Below are 19,071 nucleotides of genomic sequence, written 5' to 3' on the forward strand. Positions count from 1 at the left end.
TTTTTATCACCAATTATATTACACAACTCTTTGTACTTTGTCACCTTTGTTCTACCCTACGACGCATTAGGAATTCCCTTGGTAGGAAGATGTTTCTAATGTTTTCCTTTTTTTAATTACCTTATAAAATGATGGATATGCCATCTGTCTATGGAAATTAATATAGTCATATATTATGTACATGAGTACACCTTAAATTATTATTGTAGATAATATTTGTACTAATGCAAGAGATACTTATCTATTTCACAACCATTTCCTGCTAGGGGTAAGTTGGGGGTAGGATTACCTTACCCAGCCTCTTCTCCCCCACCCCCAACTTTTCAAAGTGTTGCTAATGTGGATCTCTCAAAACTCTCACAAGACTCGCAAGCTATAATAATATTGGATCTTCGGATTTTAACAAGAATTAAAGAATTACACGAAAATTAATAGGATAGTACTCTAATTCTCGCAAGAATAGAGGGTCTCTTCCTAGTCGCAACTAGAAGATGATCACGCGTCGCAACAAGTGATGTTTTTTATTAACAATCAAACGATCAAACGCTCAAAGGGTTAATTCCCGAAACAAATCTCTCATCATTATTCATTAAAATCACTATTGATATGCACATATTTATAGGGTGAAAAATCGTACAAAGATAGGATAGGAAACTAATAATCATATCCTAAAATAAGATATAATATTAAGAATCCTAATCCTAATCCTAATAAATCTCCTAATCATATTTGTAACCAACTACTAAATCTATCCTAACATAAATAAATTAAACAAATAAATATCCTAATAACTAAAACTCTTAAAGCCTAAAAATAGGAAAAATCTTTTCAAGTGAAAGATAAAAACCCATAGGCAAAATCCTAATAATTAATAATAACTAAAAGATAGTGTAGACTTTATAAAAACTCCATGAATTTTCAAGAAAACCCATATTAGACTATTACTCCCACATCAGTTGCCCGCACTAGGGTTAAGTTGACTTGTGATAAACTTCAATCCAATACGCCACTTTCACCTCGCCTAAATTTTTTTTTCTAGTATAAAAAGAAAGTTCATACGAAGAATGTTTTGAGTTAGGCCTAGCCACCTAGGGTCGGCTATGGACTTCATTCTGCTATTCCGTAAGCGTTGTTTTGTTCACTTCATGTTTTGAAAAGTTCAAATAGTGATTAGTGAATTCAAATAAAATGTGCTAAAGAAATATAATTTCGAATAATATCCAGGCCAATCTCAATTTACATGGATTAAGATGAATTTAGATAAGTTCATATAAAAATTGATATATGGGCTAAAATGAACTTTTAAAATGAAAGATGAAGGATGAAGACTCGTACCTCTTAAAAAAGATACTTACAACATTGGTAAAGTAGAAAGAGACTAGAGTAATACTACAATGTAAAGAAAAAAGTAAAATTTACAATACTTGAGATTAATGGAAAGTTTCCTATAATTAATTAGTCAATACTCCGTAATACCTTTGACCAATCTTTCGCCCTCAAAAACGCTAATCATGTGTGCTGAAGTCTTAACCTAATTACATTATTATGTTAATCATAAATCTACTTAAAATGAGATTACAAGATGCCGACACAATCTAAAGTTTTCTAGCTTAGGAAAGTTATTTTATAATAACAAAATTTTAAAAATAATAATAGTAATAAAACAAAATAAATTAATAAATAGTGATGCACCATCTGCTAGTTTGTTAGGTTGTGTCAATCACAAGTTTAGGTAATTGTCATGCATTTTGTCCTCCTACCCTAAATGATGGAAAATTAATAATCATGTAACAACTACTTTAGTACCCTATTAAAGGGCGGAAAGGCTAAAACATTGGAGTAATTTTGCGACTTTCATTGTAACTAACTTATTATATAATTAGTTAAAGGAGGCTTTTTTTTTTTTTTTAATATAATTAAAAAAAGAATAGAAGTAGAAACTAATTAAGTAAAGGTAATCGATCGATGTTGCTTGTTGACACAACACACAAGGCACAAACAAAATTCACGTGCTAGTCATTCCAACCATGAAAATTAAGTGTGAGCAAATAAGCTCACTACATTCATCGTTTTCAAAGACAATTACTCCTAGTTAAGTTTAGTATTATTAAGGTCATTCTTGGAATGGGGATAGTGTATTAAGTAGGGTGATCATGGGTCAAGTACCCGTACCGTTAACACTGTCGGTTCGGATGCCCGATAACCAATAACACTAAATATGATATCCATTAACCGAACCGATAAATTCGGGTATCCGAACTTTAGATACCCGGATTTTCGGATCGGTTATCGAGTACTCATTATGCTATCTAATAATGAAAATTTAGACTTTATAATCTAGTTATTATGATATCATTCAACACTAATTAACAATAATACCACATAATCATGATATTCATGGCCAAATTACTAATAATATCACTAACCATTTAAAATATGAAGTGATTATGAAGTAAAGTAAGAGTTTAGATTTTAGATAAATAGATTTAAAAAGATAAAAAAAATGAAAAAAAAAAAAATAAAAATGCTTATCGGATCGGATCGGGTAATCGTTAATTTTAAAATGATACCCAATAACCGTACCCGATAACAAATTATCGGATCGGGTACTCAAACCGATATGATTATCAGAACAGGTACCCTAATTTTTGGTTCGATTACGATTCGAATTTTCAGATAATTTTGCTCAGCCTTAATATAAGGGTTAAAAAAAAATCAGATTAATAAAATGATGGATAGTTGCCAAAAAAAAAATGAAATAGTAGTAGTGTATGATTGCAAGGAAAATGAGATTATAATAGCGTGAAAATAAAGGAGGGAGGGAAACTATTGCCCTTATTTTGATTGTAATTGTTATTAGTATAGTGGTGGATGACTATTAGTATACCTATTATGAGGTAATAATCTTCCCATCTCTTTCTTTTCTTCATATCATCACTGGCATAAATTTACATTCAACTTTCTTGATTTGAATTCAACTGTAATATATTTATTAGGCTTTCTAGTATAAATTAAATACAAATTTGTGGGAACAAAACCTAAAAACAGTGTATAATTGCAACTAATTATACAACCAAATCAATACAACGATATGTATTCAAACCAAGCACTTATAATTCAAAGAATTACAGAAATTACAATGAATTCAACTAATATGAAAGATTACAAACTTGCCTTACTTCCAAGCCTTTCAATCGAACATGAACATGAGAATATGAATGACCACGTGAGTCTCAAACCTTGACACTTCGTCTTAGGCGTGTGAAACACTTTCCTAAAGAGATTAATTTCCCCCACAACGGTGCTTGGGTTTTTACCGGAAATTCTCTTTGAGATACAAAAGACGACAAATCGTTCTTAGCACTTAGAGACGAAATTAGATGATAAATTCACAAAAATTGGCTAAATTGATAGAGGTTTTCAACAAGAGTTTGCAAGATTCTTGAGAGAAAATGTGGAGAGAATACTTGGAGAGGAAATGTAAAAAATGAAAACTGAATATCCCTTCGTAAAAACGAAAACATCTTTTAATAAAGAAATAACCGCAGACGAGAGAAGGCGACGCGGGCGCGCCTCCCCGAGTTTCCAAATTTTTGCCTCGATCCAGAACTCTTGCGCGGTTTTGTCGAGCTTCCAGCGCGGGGCACGCCACTTCAAAATTGAAATTTCTTCACTGGATCCAGAAAGTCAGCGCGATTTTATCACGCCTGATTCGCGGGTCGCCCCCTAAACGCGGAACGCACAATCCTTACGGATTCATTCACTCTAAATTACTAACAATATTACCCTCAATTTAAGCACGTCTTAAGTGCCATCAAATCATTTACTTCAATAAAAAAAATATCATGGATATATACAACGGACATAGCAAGTTCGATCCATATATACAAAGAGTATGTAATTACGTGTTTCAAATAACCAACTAAAATTCAAAGGTAAAAGCTAATGAACGCCCCAGGGGTAGTGTTAGATTATGTAAATAATCTTGTGTACTTTAGTTTGTAATTTACTGATGTATCCTTAGTCATTAGCCCTATAATACGCGTGTATATATATTGATGATTAATCAATGAGAAAGGCACGGCAAATATTCTCATATTCTCTCATGGTATCACGAGCTTAGGTTTTTCGATCTGAAACCCTAGTTCTCTTTCCGCTCTTCTTCTCTCATCTTCTTCTCCGCCTCTTCTCTTCTTGTTCGGTTGAACCTCCATGGCCGACGCTCAGAAACTTCATCCTGCTACTCTTGTCACTAACATCAAGACCTGCATTCCTATCGTTCTTGACTATGATGGCACCCAATACAACACTTGGTCTACCTTATTCGAACTCCATTGCCGCACGAATTTGGTACTCGATCATATCAATCCCCCTGTTGTTAATGACACCGAAAAGGATTCTGAACTTTCTGAGAATGCTCAATGGCAGCGACTTGATGACATCGTTCGTCAATGGATTTACAATACCATCTCCACTGACCTTCTTAATTCCATAATCGATCCCGATGACAAGGCTATCGATGCTTGGAATCGTTTGAAGGAGTTTTTCCTCAACAACAAGTCGACTCGGGCATTACATCTTGATGCGCAATTCACAAACACCAAGCTCGACCAATTTGATGGTGTAAAACCCTATTATACTCGCCTCAAAACCTTGGCTGATAGTTTGAGGAATGTTGTAGACAAGGTCTCAGACAATAGGATGGCGCTTCAACTCTTGAAAGGGCTCTCGGAGGAATATAAGCCCTTTCGAACTTCTGTACGGCATCTCAATCCTCTGCCCTCTTTCGACACCTTGCGATCGATGCTTGAACTTGAGGAACAAGGCAACGCTGTTGATGTTGCTGTTGACTCTCATGAGGAGGCTCATGTCTCTCAATCACCATCCATGCTTCCAAAATCAAGCGGCGAACAAGCACAGCCTTCTGGGAATTTTCGAAGTGCTACAAATCGCAATGGTGGTCGCAAGAACAATAAGGGCAAAGGGGGTGGCGGAAAAGGGAAGTCTGCCGCCGGGAACGGTGGCCGGAACACCCAGCCCCAACAGCAGCCGCACCACAACAGCAACAGTGTGTCGCAGCAGCAGCAGGGGCAAGGCTGGATGTTCCCTCCTCAATCTCCATATTGGGGTTACTGGACTCAGACTCCTTGGCAAACTCCCCCCAGTCCGTACCCAAGTCAGGGCCCAAGCCCACTTTCTTGGACTCCAAGGCCGAATCAGCAAGCTTCACAAGGTGTCCTTGGGCCTCGTCCACAACAGGCCTATGTTCTGTTAGGACCACCGTCTTCTTCTTCGGGTTACACACCGACCAATATAGAGCAAGCAATGCACACTATGTCTCTTGCTGACCCGAACTATTATATGGATACAGGAGCAACATCACATATGTCGACCTCACAAGGTACTTTATCTTCATACATTCCTCTGAGCAAACATAATAATAATTTTATTATTGTTGGTGATGGTAGCAAAGTTCCAATTCATGGTTATGGTCACGAATCTTTACACCAAAACACACTTAACCTCAAAAATGTCCTACACGTGCCCAAACTTGTTAAAAATCTCATTTCTGTTAGAAAGTTCACTACTGATAATAATGTGTCAATTCAGTTTGATCCGTTTGGGTTTTCTGTGAAGGATTTGCAGACGGGGAGAAAAATAGTGAGATGTAATAGCAGTGGCGATCTCTATCCCTTCTTCACCGATCGTCACCTCATTTCCACTTCAAATCCGTCAGCTTTTGCAGTTGTGTCTCCTATTGTGTGACATTCCCGTTTAGGCCATCCGGGAAATGTCATTCTTAGTTCCTTGCGTAGTAGTAATCTCATAAATTGTAATAAGGCTTCAAAACATGTTTGTCATTCTTGTCCTTTGGGAAAATTAATGAAATTGCCATTTTATGATTCTATGTCTCATACTACGATGCCCTTTGATATTGTTCACAGTAATTTATGGACTTCTCCCGTTATTAGCTCTCTTGGTCACAAATATTATGTTCTATTTCTTGACAATTACACGAATTTTCTATGGACATTTCCTGTCTCATCCAAGTCCCAAGTTTACAACTTATTTCTTCGTGTTCGAACATATATTAAGACTCAATTTGAACGGGAAGTTAAAGCCTTCCAATGTGACAATGGAACGGAATTTACTAATACTCCATTTCAAAAATTTTGTGAACAACATGGCATGGCTTTCCGCTTCTCTTGTCCATACTCCTCTCCTCAAAATGGCAAAGCTGAAAGAAAAATAAAAACGATCAACAATGTGGTTCGTACTCTTCTTAGTCATGCCTCTATGCCACCTACCTTTTGGCATCATGCCTTAGAAATGGCCACATTCCTCCACAACATCCTTCCTACAAAGATTCTAGGCTACAAATCTCCGACTCAGATTCTATATCAAAAGCATCCCGATTATTCTCACCTACAAGTGTTCGGTTGTCTATGTTACCCCCTATTTCCCTCCTCTAAAATACACAAGCTTCAATCTCGTTCTACTCCTTGTGTTTTTCTTGGCTATCCATCTAGTCATCGGAGTTACAAGTGTTATGATATATCGAGTCGTAAATTATAATAGCTAGACATGTTTGGTTTGATGAGTCGATTTTTCCTTTTTCTAACATTCACACTCCAAATGATCATACATATGATTTCTTGGGCGATGCCTTAAGCCCCCTCCACCATCCCCTAGTGCAACAGCACGTTGCACCCACCACCACGCTTAGGCAGCTTGCTGCTACCTCACCCACACGGGATCCAGCAAGGCTTGGAGTGGGGAGGGTACTGCATACTGCACAACAGTTGGGCACTACACAGTCGCAGCATACACAGCCCACTGCTCATCACAGGCTGAGCAAGGCAGTGCAGCCACCTCACGCACCCTCCTCACCCCCCTCTTCTCCTAGTGTGGCCTCACCACAGCCGCACATTTCACCCCCCTCCTCACCACATTCACAGCCGCATATCTCCTCTTCCTCCTCACAACCGCCTATAACTCCTCACCATCCCATGGCTACTCGTAGCAAACATGGCATAGTCAAGCCTAACCCTAAATACCTGGATCGAGCTCTTCATGCTACTCCCTCCATATCACCTATTCCAAAAAACCAGGTTCATGCCATTCGTGACCATAACTGGAAAAATGCTATGCAGGAAGAATATGATGCTCTCATTGCTAATGGTACATGGGATTCAGTTCCGAGACCGTCTAATGTCAATGTTATCCGCTCTTTGTGGATTTTTCGGCATAAGACTAATTCTGATGGCTCGTTTGAAAGACATAAGGCTCGTCTTGTTGGTGATGGTAAATCCCAAAGGGAAGGAATTGCTTGTGATGAAACTTTCAGTCCGGTAGTCAAACAGGCAACCATTAGGGTGGTTCTTAGAATTGCTTTGTCTCGCTCTTGGCCAATTCATCAATTGGATGTTAAAAATGCATTCTTACATGGTAACTTGAATGAAACAGTTTATATGTATCAACCATTGGGTTTCAAGGATCCCGCTCGCCCCAATCATGTCTGTTTACTCCGAAAGTCTCTATATGGTCTCAAACAGGCGCCCAGGGCTTGGTATCAACGATTTGCTAATTTTGTGACTGCTATTGGTTTTTCTAACAGCAAATCTGACACCTCTTTGTTCATTTATCACCATGGTCGAGACATTGCATATTTATTGTTATATGTTGATGATATTGTATTAACAGCTTCTACAGAGTCTCTTCGTCACCAAATCATCTCCCGGCTCAGTTCTGAATTTTCCATGAAAGATTTGGGCAACCTGATTTATTTCTTAGGTATTGCAGTGACTCGTGACAAGAATGGCTTATTTTTGTCTCAGAAAAAGTATGCGAAGGAAATCCTTGAGATTGCAGGCATGGCTAACTGCAATTCTTCTCCCACTCCGGTTGATTCTAAAGGAAAAATGCGCACGGACTCCGGTGAGTTATATGCGGATCCGACCATGTATCGTCGATTGTGTGGTACTCTGCAATACCTCACTTTCACTCGCCCTGAGATTTCATATGCGGTTCAACAGGTGTGCCTATTTATGCATTCTCCTAGAGTTGCTCATATGGATGCTCTAAAACGCATTCTGCGTTATATTCAAGGTACGACTTATTTTGGTTTGCGCTTGTATAAATCATCTATCACCTCTATCTTGTCTTACACGGATGCTGACTGGGCCGGGTGCCCTGACACTCGTCGTTCCACGTCCGGTTACTGTATTTTTCTTGGTGATAATTTGATCTCTTGGTCCTCAAAACGTCAACTTACTTTGTCGAAGTCTAGTGCAGAAGCAGAATACAGAGGGGTTGCTAATGTTGTTTCTGAGTCCTGTTGGATTCGGAATTTATTACTAGAGCTACATTGTCCGGTCTCTAAAGCTACATTAGTTTATTGTGACAATGTGAGTGCTATCTATCTCTCAGGCAATCCTGTTCAACATCAGTGCACAAAACACATTGAACTGGATATTCACTTTGTTCGTGAGAAGGTACAGCGGTGAGGTCCGTGTACTTCATGTCCCGTCCCGGTATCAGATTGCGGACATTTTCACTCAAGGTCTGCCGAAAATTTTATTTAATGATTTCAGGGACAGTCTCAGCGTTCGCAGTCCTCCTGTTTCGACTGCGGGGGTGTGTTAGATTATGTAAATAATCTTGTGTACTTTAGTTTGTAAATTACTGATGTATCCTTAGTCATTAGCCCTATAATACGCGTGTATATATATTGATGATTAATCAATGAGAAAGGCACGGCAAATATTCTCATATTCTCTCAGGTAGAAGTCTAAAAGTAGTAATATTAACTTGAAATAAACATAAATTACACCGATCGACGCGTGATTTTGACTAGGGGTGAGCATGGGACGGGTACCCGTACCGTTAACACTATCGGTTTGGGTACCCGATAACCAATAACACTAAAAATGATATCCATTACCCGAACCAATAAGTTCGGGTACCCGAATTTCGGGTACCCGGAATTTCGGTTCGGTTATCGGGTACCCAATATGATATCCAATAATAAAAATTTAGACTTTATAGTATAGTTATTATAATATCATTCAACACTAATTAGCAATAATACCACATGATCATGACCAAATTACAAATAATTACTAATCATTTAAATTATAAAGTGATTACGAAGTAAGGTAATAGTTTAGATTTTGGATAAATAGATTTAAGTAGGAAAAAAAAAATTGCTTATCGGAACGGATCGGGTAACCGTTAATTTTAAAATGATATCGATAACCGTACCCGATAACAAATTATCGGATCGGGTACCCGAACCGTTATGATTATCGGAACGGGTACCCTAATTTTCGGTTCGGTTACGGTTCGGATTTTCGGATTTTCGGATAATTTTGCTCAGCCCTAATTTTGACACATTCTCAAATTTATACCATTTTAGGAGATATATTTGAATGTTATCTAACGCCCCGGGACGCTCGTTAATCCTTATTTGATTCCAACATAATAATTGATTCCAATAACACTGATTAAGGAAGTGTAATAAAATCTAAATCCATCCTTCACTCACTTGGTTTTATTAATCCTTATTTGAATCTATTATTGTAAGGACAAAATAAATTAATCTAATCAAAGTCAATTCTCAAAAAGTAAAAACAACATTAATATAGAATTTCATATTGAGTTATTAAATATTCAAACAAAATCCATTATTATAAGTCCAAAATTACGTTTTATACACTTAAGGACGCTGAGGTTGTTCCAAAAAAAAAAAGGATGCTAAGGTTGTTCCAAAAAAAAAAAAAGGACGCTGAGGTATTATTTAATGACGGTGATGAACGTTGCAGTTAGTAAAAAGAAGTTACGTTTAACGCGCAAATACTCAAATAAAAAAAGAAGTATGTAGCAATCGATTAAAGATTAAAAAATTCCAGAATTGTTTGGACAAACATAAGATAGTGCGGACGAAGTGGTATAAAACGAATAAGAAAATCACAGAAAAAAGACCAAATTCAAAGCGTTGGAAGTAGATTGGTAAGAAACAGCCCATGATAGAAGACTACTCGTACTTACTAAACACTTGTTAATCAAGAAAATACACTTATAAAAGGGTCAATAAATAAAATAAAATAATGACAGATTTAAATTTTGATTAGTCAACGAAAATGATGGAGCGTCGGTATCACTCCATAAAATTCTTCCCACCAAATTTGTGTGCCTTTAAGTGGAATTTGGGCTTTTCCTTTTCTTTTTATTTTCTTCCCACCAATATGGCCTTTTCTTTAGGCATGGAAAACATACCCAAAATTTTTTGGGAGAGTAAATTACCATTTTGCCCTTTGGATTCTTCTCTTTAAAGCTTTTCGATTCTAGTACGCTGAAAATTAATGCATTGAATTGTCCAAGGGGCTTGAAATTTCAATTTCAAAAAGAAAATATCTTTAGTCCAAGTATTTAAGGTATGATTGTGTTAAGAAGGAAGTGGCGTAGTGCAAAATGTGCAATCACAATTCACGAATTTAAATTATTTGTACGGGTATTGGAAATTAGGATTGTTTATTCTCTTTCACGAAAGTTACCAACTAATTAATGAAAATAGTCGTGTTTTTATAACACCTTTCGAGTTTTGATTGGTGAGCCTTATTTCAAATTTGGAGTGATTTTTCTAAATAAGTAAGTAAAAATAAGGTGAACTAAACATGGCGTAGGATAAACTTTTTTCTTAAGGAGCAAATATACTTAGATACGGAGTATAAAATCTATTTTAGAAAAATCTATCATCAATAAACATACAAGTACATTAAACAATTCTTTAAGATAAACGCATTTCCTTCGTTCCTATTTAATTGACACACTTTCCTATTAAGTTATCATCATTTACAACAATTAATTAAAGGTCCAAACTTAGCCTTTGGATTATCGACCAAATGACTTTGCGTGAATTATACACGCCCGTGTGGCATTTTAAATGGTCATATGAGAGATGCTGATAATTTTGGAGCATTTTGAAGTTAAAAGCTCTTCATAGTTGTTTGACATTCATCTACCCTTATTGATGCGTTCTATAGGAGTTTAGGTAGTTGCATTGTCAACCCTAGCAACTTAGCTAGCATTCCCTCGTCGAAATCAACAATCCTCTTATATATGGCCTAGATCCCATCCTCATTGGACTTGCAAAGTTTGCTGTCCCAATTAAGCTTCCTAGTGAAACTTATACTCATCTTCCTTGTATCGGATCCCCACCAAAAAGAGCCACCATACATTCCTACAATTGTATATATGTCAATCATGCATCGCACACACCTAATGGTATTATTCTAATTAAACAAGTTCATCAAATTTGTACATGTTGCTTGGACAACAACTTATAAGAGGACTTACATGCCAACAAAAAAATCTGAAGGTTCTCCATCCATTCATCACCCCTCAATATGGAAACATCAATTGCATTTCTTCATCATCCAATGCAACCCAACCAACATCAAAACCCATTTTATTTATCAATCCTTCTGAGAAATTACAACCACTTTACTTGATCAATTGCCTTCATCATATCCAACTTCAGCTGCTAAAATTTCTTTCTCCCTAAACAAGAACTATGTATACAACGAAGAGATTTAATCAAATATTATGACTAATAATAATAATATATATACCGTCCAAAGGGTAAATACACTTTAATAACCAATATAATATCAGTATGGGTGAAAGTTCAAGAGTTGGTTTTGATTATGGCCCAATCCAAATTCAAAATGAAATATTTGGTTTTAACTTTTTCAAATTATATCTAAATCGATTTTGAATTGTATCCAATCCAATCTAATCTGAAATTTTTTAAAAATTTAGTAAGTGAAATCCAATTCAATAACAAATATAATTATTTTTTCTATTGTGTAATAATAGGCTACAAAATTAAATATAGAGTTATAACATCAAATTTAAAGTTTTACATGATAACTTTAATATGAATAATTATTACAAGCTCTTTTTTTTTTTTTTTTTTTTTTGCAAGAATTAAGTAAAGATTTATGCAACAATTTTTTTTTCTTTACTTTCTTTGTTGAAGTAATTGAGATCTCCTTTAGACTTGTAAACTACTAGCCTACTTTTTGTGCTTCACGGACAATTGCATGATTTATAGTAAATGATCGAAATTTCAAAGCAATTTATTAATATAAATCACTAAATGAAGATACAAAAGCAAGTAAACCTAGAAAATTTGAGATATAATTTATAAACACATGAGAGATGAGATTTAATTTAGTAAGAATATTAACATAGATTGAAAAGAGAGAGATAGAGAGAGAGATGATCGATGAGCTAGAATGAATAAGTTTTAGGGTTGAGGAAGAAATTAGGGTCGGTGAGTGGCCGGATAAGGAAAGAAAGAGAGTTTTAGAATCTAAATTTATTTTTATATGGGAATTTGAGCTTTTTTTTTTTTTTTGGTAAAATCGATATAATTTGAATTTGGCTCCAATCGTAAGAGGATGCCACTAGGTTTTGCTTTTGTTCGATTATATTTGATTTGAATAAATTGAATTGAATAAAAAAATTCGAATTTCATCTAATCCAATCTAAATAAAAAATTTATCTAATCTAAATTATAATTTTGACTATTGAATTTTGTTAGAATAATGTTCACCCCTAAACGTACACTAAAGAGAAACAATTTCATCATGTTGATCAACATCTTGGAAATAATTTTGTATACTACATTGCAAAGCCTAATTACGGATCGGTACTTAGCCATTCAAATCAGACTCTTAGATTTCCAATAGAAGAACAATATGTATAAATTTAATCTTAGACATCTCCTTTGCACCATTTATCATCGAAATTAGCCACAAAAACACCTAAAAATATGACAATGCTTTTGAAAGAAGTTAAGTTTGTTAGCTTTCATCCCATTAGTTCATCTAGCAGGGACAACATGGTCCATCACATCAAAACATGAAAAAATAATTGAAATCAGTCTTATAGACACATAAACCACAATACATCAGGCCATACCCAAACAGTCATTTTAAACAAAGCAGAACACAACATGTACCTAATAGACTGGATTTATCGGATCCCAAAGCATGCAAACTTAACACAAGACATGATATGACACGTACCAGTCACTAATTAGTTCCAATTAAGCTAGTTAATAAAGACTAATGTAACAACAACATTGTTATTTGTTACACCATAGAATAAGCCAAAGAGAGGAAGAAAACAAAGAAGGGTACTCTCGTAATTACCCACAAATCCCAAGGACTAAAACGCATATATTTAACCATTCATTAAACATGGCACTCTCAGATTTCAGACACCTACAAATTCATTCCTCAATTCCTCCTCTCTTTTCCCATTCTCACATTCTCCCTTTTCTTCGTCTTCTTCCTTGACTCAATCTCAACTTACCACCAAACTCACATATATAATCAACCCGACAACAATGGCGTCGGAACTGATCTTCCGAGGCGGCCATGAATCCCACCTCAAATCCGACGAGTACGACTCACCAAAGCCTCTTAAACCATGGCTAACCGTAACTCGTCCGATTCACTACCTTCTTCGCGAGCAACGACTCGTGTTCCTCGTCCTCGGTATCGGCATCGCCACATTGATCTTTTCCCTCACCCCATCGTCCTCCTCTTCGTCGCCGTCATCTAAAATTGACATCAACATGCTGCATGATTCAATCGGCGGGGAATCGTTCCTGACCGCCGAGTCAACTCGGCTGATTCCGACCCACCATAGCCGGGTCAGTGATGGGTTTAGATCTGGGAAGGTCCCATTAGGGCTGAAACGAAAAGGGTTGCGGATAGTTGTGACGGGTGGGGCCGGGTTTGTCGGGTCGCATCTTGTGGACCGTTTGATTGCGAGAGGTGATAGTGTGATTGTTGTTGATAATTTCTTTACTGGGAGGAAAGAGAATGTGATGCATCATTTTGGAAACCCTAGGTTTGAATTGATCCGACACGACGTCGTTGAGCCTCTTTTGTTGGAGGTTGATCAGATCTATCATTTGGCTTGCCCTGCTTCCCCTGTTCATTACAAACATAACCCTGTCAAAACTATCATATCCTTTTCTAATTCAATCTCTTTTATGTTTTTCATTATTATTATTATTATTATTATTACGATTTTAATTTGATTTTTTGGGGTGGTTGGATTTTGAATTTTTTTGGGTGTGTTGAATTTTGATTATATTGGTGATTTTCCAAGAAAAGTGAGTTTTTTGTGTTTAGGTAATGAAACATGGAATTTCCCATTGTGAAATTGTTTAATGAGAGTTGCATCTTGCATGTGGGCTAGGGATTCGAGTGAATTTCTATTATACATCCGGGTGTACTGATCTCTAAATGGGGAAGTGATTAATACGGAGTAAATGGTAATGGGGCTAGATGTATGTTACATTCGGATGTACAATAGAAATCTCCACGAATTGGGTATCAAATCGAAAAGATTCGATTTTTGTTAGCGAATTCGTTGTTAGAGTGATATTAATGTTTATTGTTAATACATTTGTAGATGTGAATTGATTGATTGTTGAATCCTTGACTGATGAATTAACAAGACAAATGTGGTAGGAACATTGAACATGTTAGGATTGGCAAAGAGAGTAGGTGCAAGGTTCCTTCTAACAAGTACTAGTGAAGTGTATGGTGACCCTTTGGAGCACCCTCAGAAGGAGACTTACTGGGGCAATGTTAACCCCATTGGTAATTTTCTCTCTTCTTACAATCTTACTTGTTAATTCCATTAGAAAATTCAACTTTTTTGATTCACTTTGTTAATTTGTATTTATGACGTGATATTTGTGCACCCAGTGTCGTGTTATGATTTTCTCACGGAACATGTGATTGGAGCGTTATGATGGGGTTTAATTTCTAATTCCCCAGTATATGGTTCTTAAAAATAAGTTTTTTTTTTATTATTTTTATTTTTTATTTTTTATTTTTCTATTTTTATGGAATTGTGACTTTATATTTTGCTACAAAGAAAACATTTTTTATTGAAGTTTATGTTAGCACAAACTTTATGAATCATATCTTGCGCGGGAAAAGTAATGTAACATAAGACATGTGGACCTATAAATGGTGACGTTTGATAAAAACTGTAGAAAGTGTCTTTGTTCATTTTTATTTCCTGCTTTTTCCTCCACATTTGAAGTGAAATTAAGGAAAGTGAGCCACGTGGGTGAAGTTGGGTGTTAACACGTGTAAAGTTCTGATGAGATCTATCGTATAAAAATCCGTGATTTGCGGGACCACTAATCAAGCTGGGTTCTAATTTCCTAGTCTTAAGCAGGCTACCTAAATGGGGGCTCATTCAATCTGTGTAGTCATTTTCTTATTATTTGCCAAGTTTATTAGACTTTGGAAGCTATTTTTGACTTGCTTAAATTAGCATTAATAATAATTGTTTAGGAAATTTGGTATATTCTCATTGGTGTAGATATGGGTTTCAGTATGTAATAGTAAAAAAAAAAAAAAAAAAAAAAGATGGGTCGTTTGTACTTTAGTGATTTTTGTAGGGTTGTATAGGGTATGATCGTCGGTGCTCCTATTACATTGGAAAGTATCCTTGTACTTCACCTGCTCATCTTTCGTTGTAAAATAATACTGCTTGTATGTGAAGACAACATATTTTGTGTGATGATAATACGTATTTTATTATACAAGTAAAATTTATTGTGATATGCTTTCACATGAAGCTTGCTTATACATTAAATAAAATGCTAGATTAACTGAACTAAGTATGTGTGTTGCTGCATTAGAAGTACACTGTGACAAGAAGTATTTAAATAAAAAGTTAATGACAAGTGTTGGCGGTGGACATGTTATAGGTGTTCGTAGTTGTTACGATGAGGGAAAGCGTACAGCAGAAACATTGACCATGGACTACCATCGAGGTGCTGGTGTTGAGGTCTGTTCAAATTCTACTAATTAAATATTATTGAGATTCGTTAACTACTTAATGACTTAAATACTTGAATTGGGTAGCTTGTTTTTAAACACGCGTCATTTGTTGCAGGTGAGAATTGCTAGGATTTTCAACACTTATGGACCTCGAATGTGCATTGATGATGGTCGTGTTGTTAGCAACTTCGTTGCACAGGTAATTAGGAAAACACGTGCCTCTCTAGTAATGGATACTAAAATATGCCTGATTAGTACTCTGTTTGAACTTGATGAAACTGGATTTTAACTGAGACATATTTCAGGCCTTGAGGAAAGAACCCATGACTGTTTATGGCGATGGAAAGCAAACCAGAAGTTTCCAGTTTGTTTCTGACTTGGTAAGTTTGCCTCTCCAATTGCTTTATGCTGCTTTCTAGCTTAAATTTGGACTGTGTGGTACTTCTGTACCTTTAATATTGCTCCATTTATCTTTTCACGATCTGCGGTTTAAACAAATTCAACAGTATGGCTGTATCATTATCAAAGTTTTAAATTTAAATGATCCAAAAAATGCAATTGGACAATCTTTTGGGAAGGATCTAATCAAGTTTAATTCTTTATGTGTATACTTGTCTTTAGTGCTGTGCCTTAATCAGCTAAGCATGTTCTCTTACTAGGATTTGTTGTTACCATTAAGTTATTGTTTATGAGATGGGGGGTGGTTTGATCCCATGTGAATTAAGGAGTAGCATTTATATTTTAGAGTATAATTTTGCTAGTACAACTTTAATGAGTGTGGAATGTGGTAGTTGTGTGAACTCTGGCAGTGCCTGGGTATACCGCGTGAAATCTGAATTGTAAGAAAGGTGTTAAGGATTTGGGGTAGCCTATTTGGGAAAGCGCATCCCTTGATCTCCACAAGGAGGTGAGATCAAATACCCAACCTCCCCCTTATCTTCACTGGGCATCACGAATGGGGGATCACCATGTACTTGCTCAACAAATAAAAAAGATGTCTTTCATGCTGTAGTAGCTTACATGATCGAATTTAAAGTTCTGTTTAAGTAATTTTATAAGAACTATAAATTATTGACTTGGTCAGTGCATGGTTTAAGCCAGCTCAATAATAACAAAGCTGCCCACTTTATGGAGATCAATTAGTTAACATACAAAACAAAGGTCCTTGAAAGTTTCAAATGTTGGTATTTTATTCCAATTCATTTGTTTTTATTGATAATGTTTATTCCAATTCATTTGTAGATTTCCTTTGCTGAATTATTTTTTTTCCCTCTTTCAAACTTCGTGATCTATGACACTAGTAATTTATGTTGCACATGGCCCCTAATCAACACAACTTTTTGGTGTATGTTTGTTTTTAATGAGTTTGTCCCCTTTTGTCAATAAAAGTAGTTGAATCATATAATATGGTGCAAAATTGCTAAAATATCTCGACAGTACTTTATTCTTTACGCTTAAAATGTTCACTCTTAATAATATGAGGATTTTAATTTGAGAATCTATACTAATTGGATTTGAATAATCCATTCTCCGTGTTTGCAGGTTGAAGGTCTGATGCGCCTAATGGAGGGTGAGCATGTCGGTCCTTTCAATTTAGGAAATCCTGGTGAATTTACCATGCTTGAACTTGCGAAGGTATTCTGTCACATTCTTTCATTCTACCACTGTAGTATTCTCATTGTCGGCGTTAGTTTTTACCGAATTTCCAAACTTAGACGTGCTCCACCTTTTTATATACAAGGATGCTTGACCTACCATGGTCCACTATGAACTACTGTATTATTTATTATCAATGTCCTATGCCCCTAAAAATTAATGGCTTTTGTCTTCAATGGTGTCCTACACTCCTACCACGTACTGCAACGAAATATCAAATATGTACATAGTAGTTATTTTAATTCTTTCATAACTAACCGATAGAAATACTGATAATCTTGTAGCCTGTAATATTATGCAGTGCAGTACAAACTGATAATATTGTAACCTCTCCCTTTGTTAAAACTTGAAATGTAACATCTCCGTATTTAACAAGGGCAGAAAATAAAATTTGTGGCAAAATCTTTGGGTGATGATTACAATATAGAAAACCATACATTCCTTGGTTCAAACGGGCTCCCATTCCGTTTGTGATACAAGAATTATTCATTTTTTCGTTTGTTTTTCAGGTTGTTCAAGAAACAATAGATCCAAATGCAAAGATAGAATTCAGGCCTAATACCGAGGATGATCCTCACAAGAGGAAGCCTGATATCGGTAAGGCTAAAGAGTTGCTTGGCTGGGAGCCTAAGATTGCACTTCGCAAAGGTCTGCCCATGATGGTTTCTGACTTCAGGCAGCGTATCTTTGGTGACCAGAAGGGAGGTGACACCACCACCACCGCATTTTAAGTTCTGCCTTAGCTTGCGTCTATAGGAGGAATTCTGGCACATAAAACGATTTCTGCTCCATTCTCCCTGGGCGACCCTCGACTGTATACCATCGCAAGGCTCGAGTAGTAGCAGATCTGGCTTCCAATTGGCTCCCTTCGCTAGATTATAGATATGTAGAGCTTATAGTCTTCAGCATTTATATTATTATATATTGTCCTATTTTTGTTCGTTGCTGATATCCATGTAGACGCTGCATTAATACTATTCCGTAATCAGTTTTTTCTCAGCTATCAGGTTATTCTTTTTCCTAATCGAGGGTTAATAATGACATAAATGATTATAATTAGTAGTTTATGCAACTGATGTATTATCGTCTCGTAGATCTTATATTTTAGGTTTTTCTCTCGTGAGAAGTGTTTCTAGAATGTATTTCATTTTTATGAAAAAAAGAAAACATTATTGCATTTTTGTCCATGCATGTTTTCTTTCCTACCCTCCCTAAACCTGCCTAACATTTTCTGTCATTGTTGAAAGTTATTGGTGTGGACTTTTCCTACTCAACTATTATTATCACAAACCTTTAGTATTTTTTTATAAAATAAAATATAAAATATTTTTAGTCAAATATTTTTGTAAATGACTAAGATTTATGACCATATGACATAATGGTTGATTGGATTGACGAGGTTGATTAGGGGATGTCTTCTTATGGACAATTAGACATATCAATTTTCATCATATAATAATTCAACATATGGGTTTGAAATAATTTTATCATTACTATTTATGGAATTTATAGTTAGGCTGATAAG

The 19,071-nt window shown here is 35.9% G+C and overlaps 1 protein-coding gene across 1 annotated transcript; it reads left to right on the forward strand.

Annotated features, from left to right (window-relative positions):
• The first annotated feature begins 13,271 nt into the window (after positions 1-13,271).
• On the forward strand, positions 13,272-18,708 carry LOC110739253 (UDP-glucuronic acid decarboxylase 2-like). The gene is made up of 7 exons (XM_021919717.1): positions 13,272-14,047; positions 14,543-14,690; positions 15,818-15,897; positions 16,006-16,089; positions 16,196-16,270; positions 17,433-17,525; positions 18,056-18,708. Exons 1-7 carry the CDS (start codon positions 13,421-13,423, stop codon positions 18,275-18,277), a joined length of 1,329 nt encoding a protein of 442 aa, XP_021775409.1. The 5' UTR covers positions 13,272-13,420; the 3' UTR covers positions 18,278-18,708.
• The last annotated feature ends 363 nt before the right edge of the window (positions 18,709-19,071 follow it).

The sequence above is a fragment of the Chenopodium quinoa genome, unplaced genomic scaffold, assembly GCF_001683475.1.
Source record: "Chenopodium quinoa cultivar QQ74 unplaced genomic scaffold, ASM168347v1, whole genome shotgun sequence".
Lineage (NCBI taxonomy): Eukaryota > Viridiplantae > Streptophyta > Magnoliopsida > Caryophyllales > Amaranthaceae > Chenopodium > Chenopodium quinoa.

Coding starts and splice junctions, on each gene's coding strand:
- LOC110739253 (XM_021919717.1), top strand. CDS start 13,421: ATGGCGTCGGAACTGATCTTCCGAGGCGGCCATGAATCCCACCTCAAA. Junction 15,898..16,005: donor ATCGAGGTGCTGGTGTTGAG/GTCTGTTCAAAT, acceptor CATTTGTTGCAG/GTGAGAATTGCTAGGATTTT. Junction 16,271..17,432: donor TCCAGTTTGTTTCTGACTTG/GTAAGTTTGCCT, acceptor CCGTGTTTGCAG/GTTGAAGGTCTGATGCGCCT.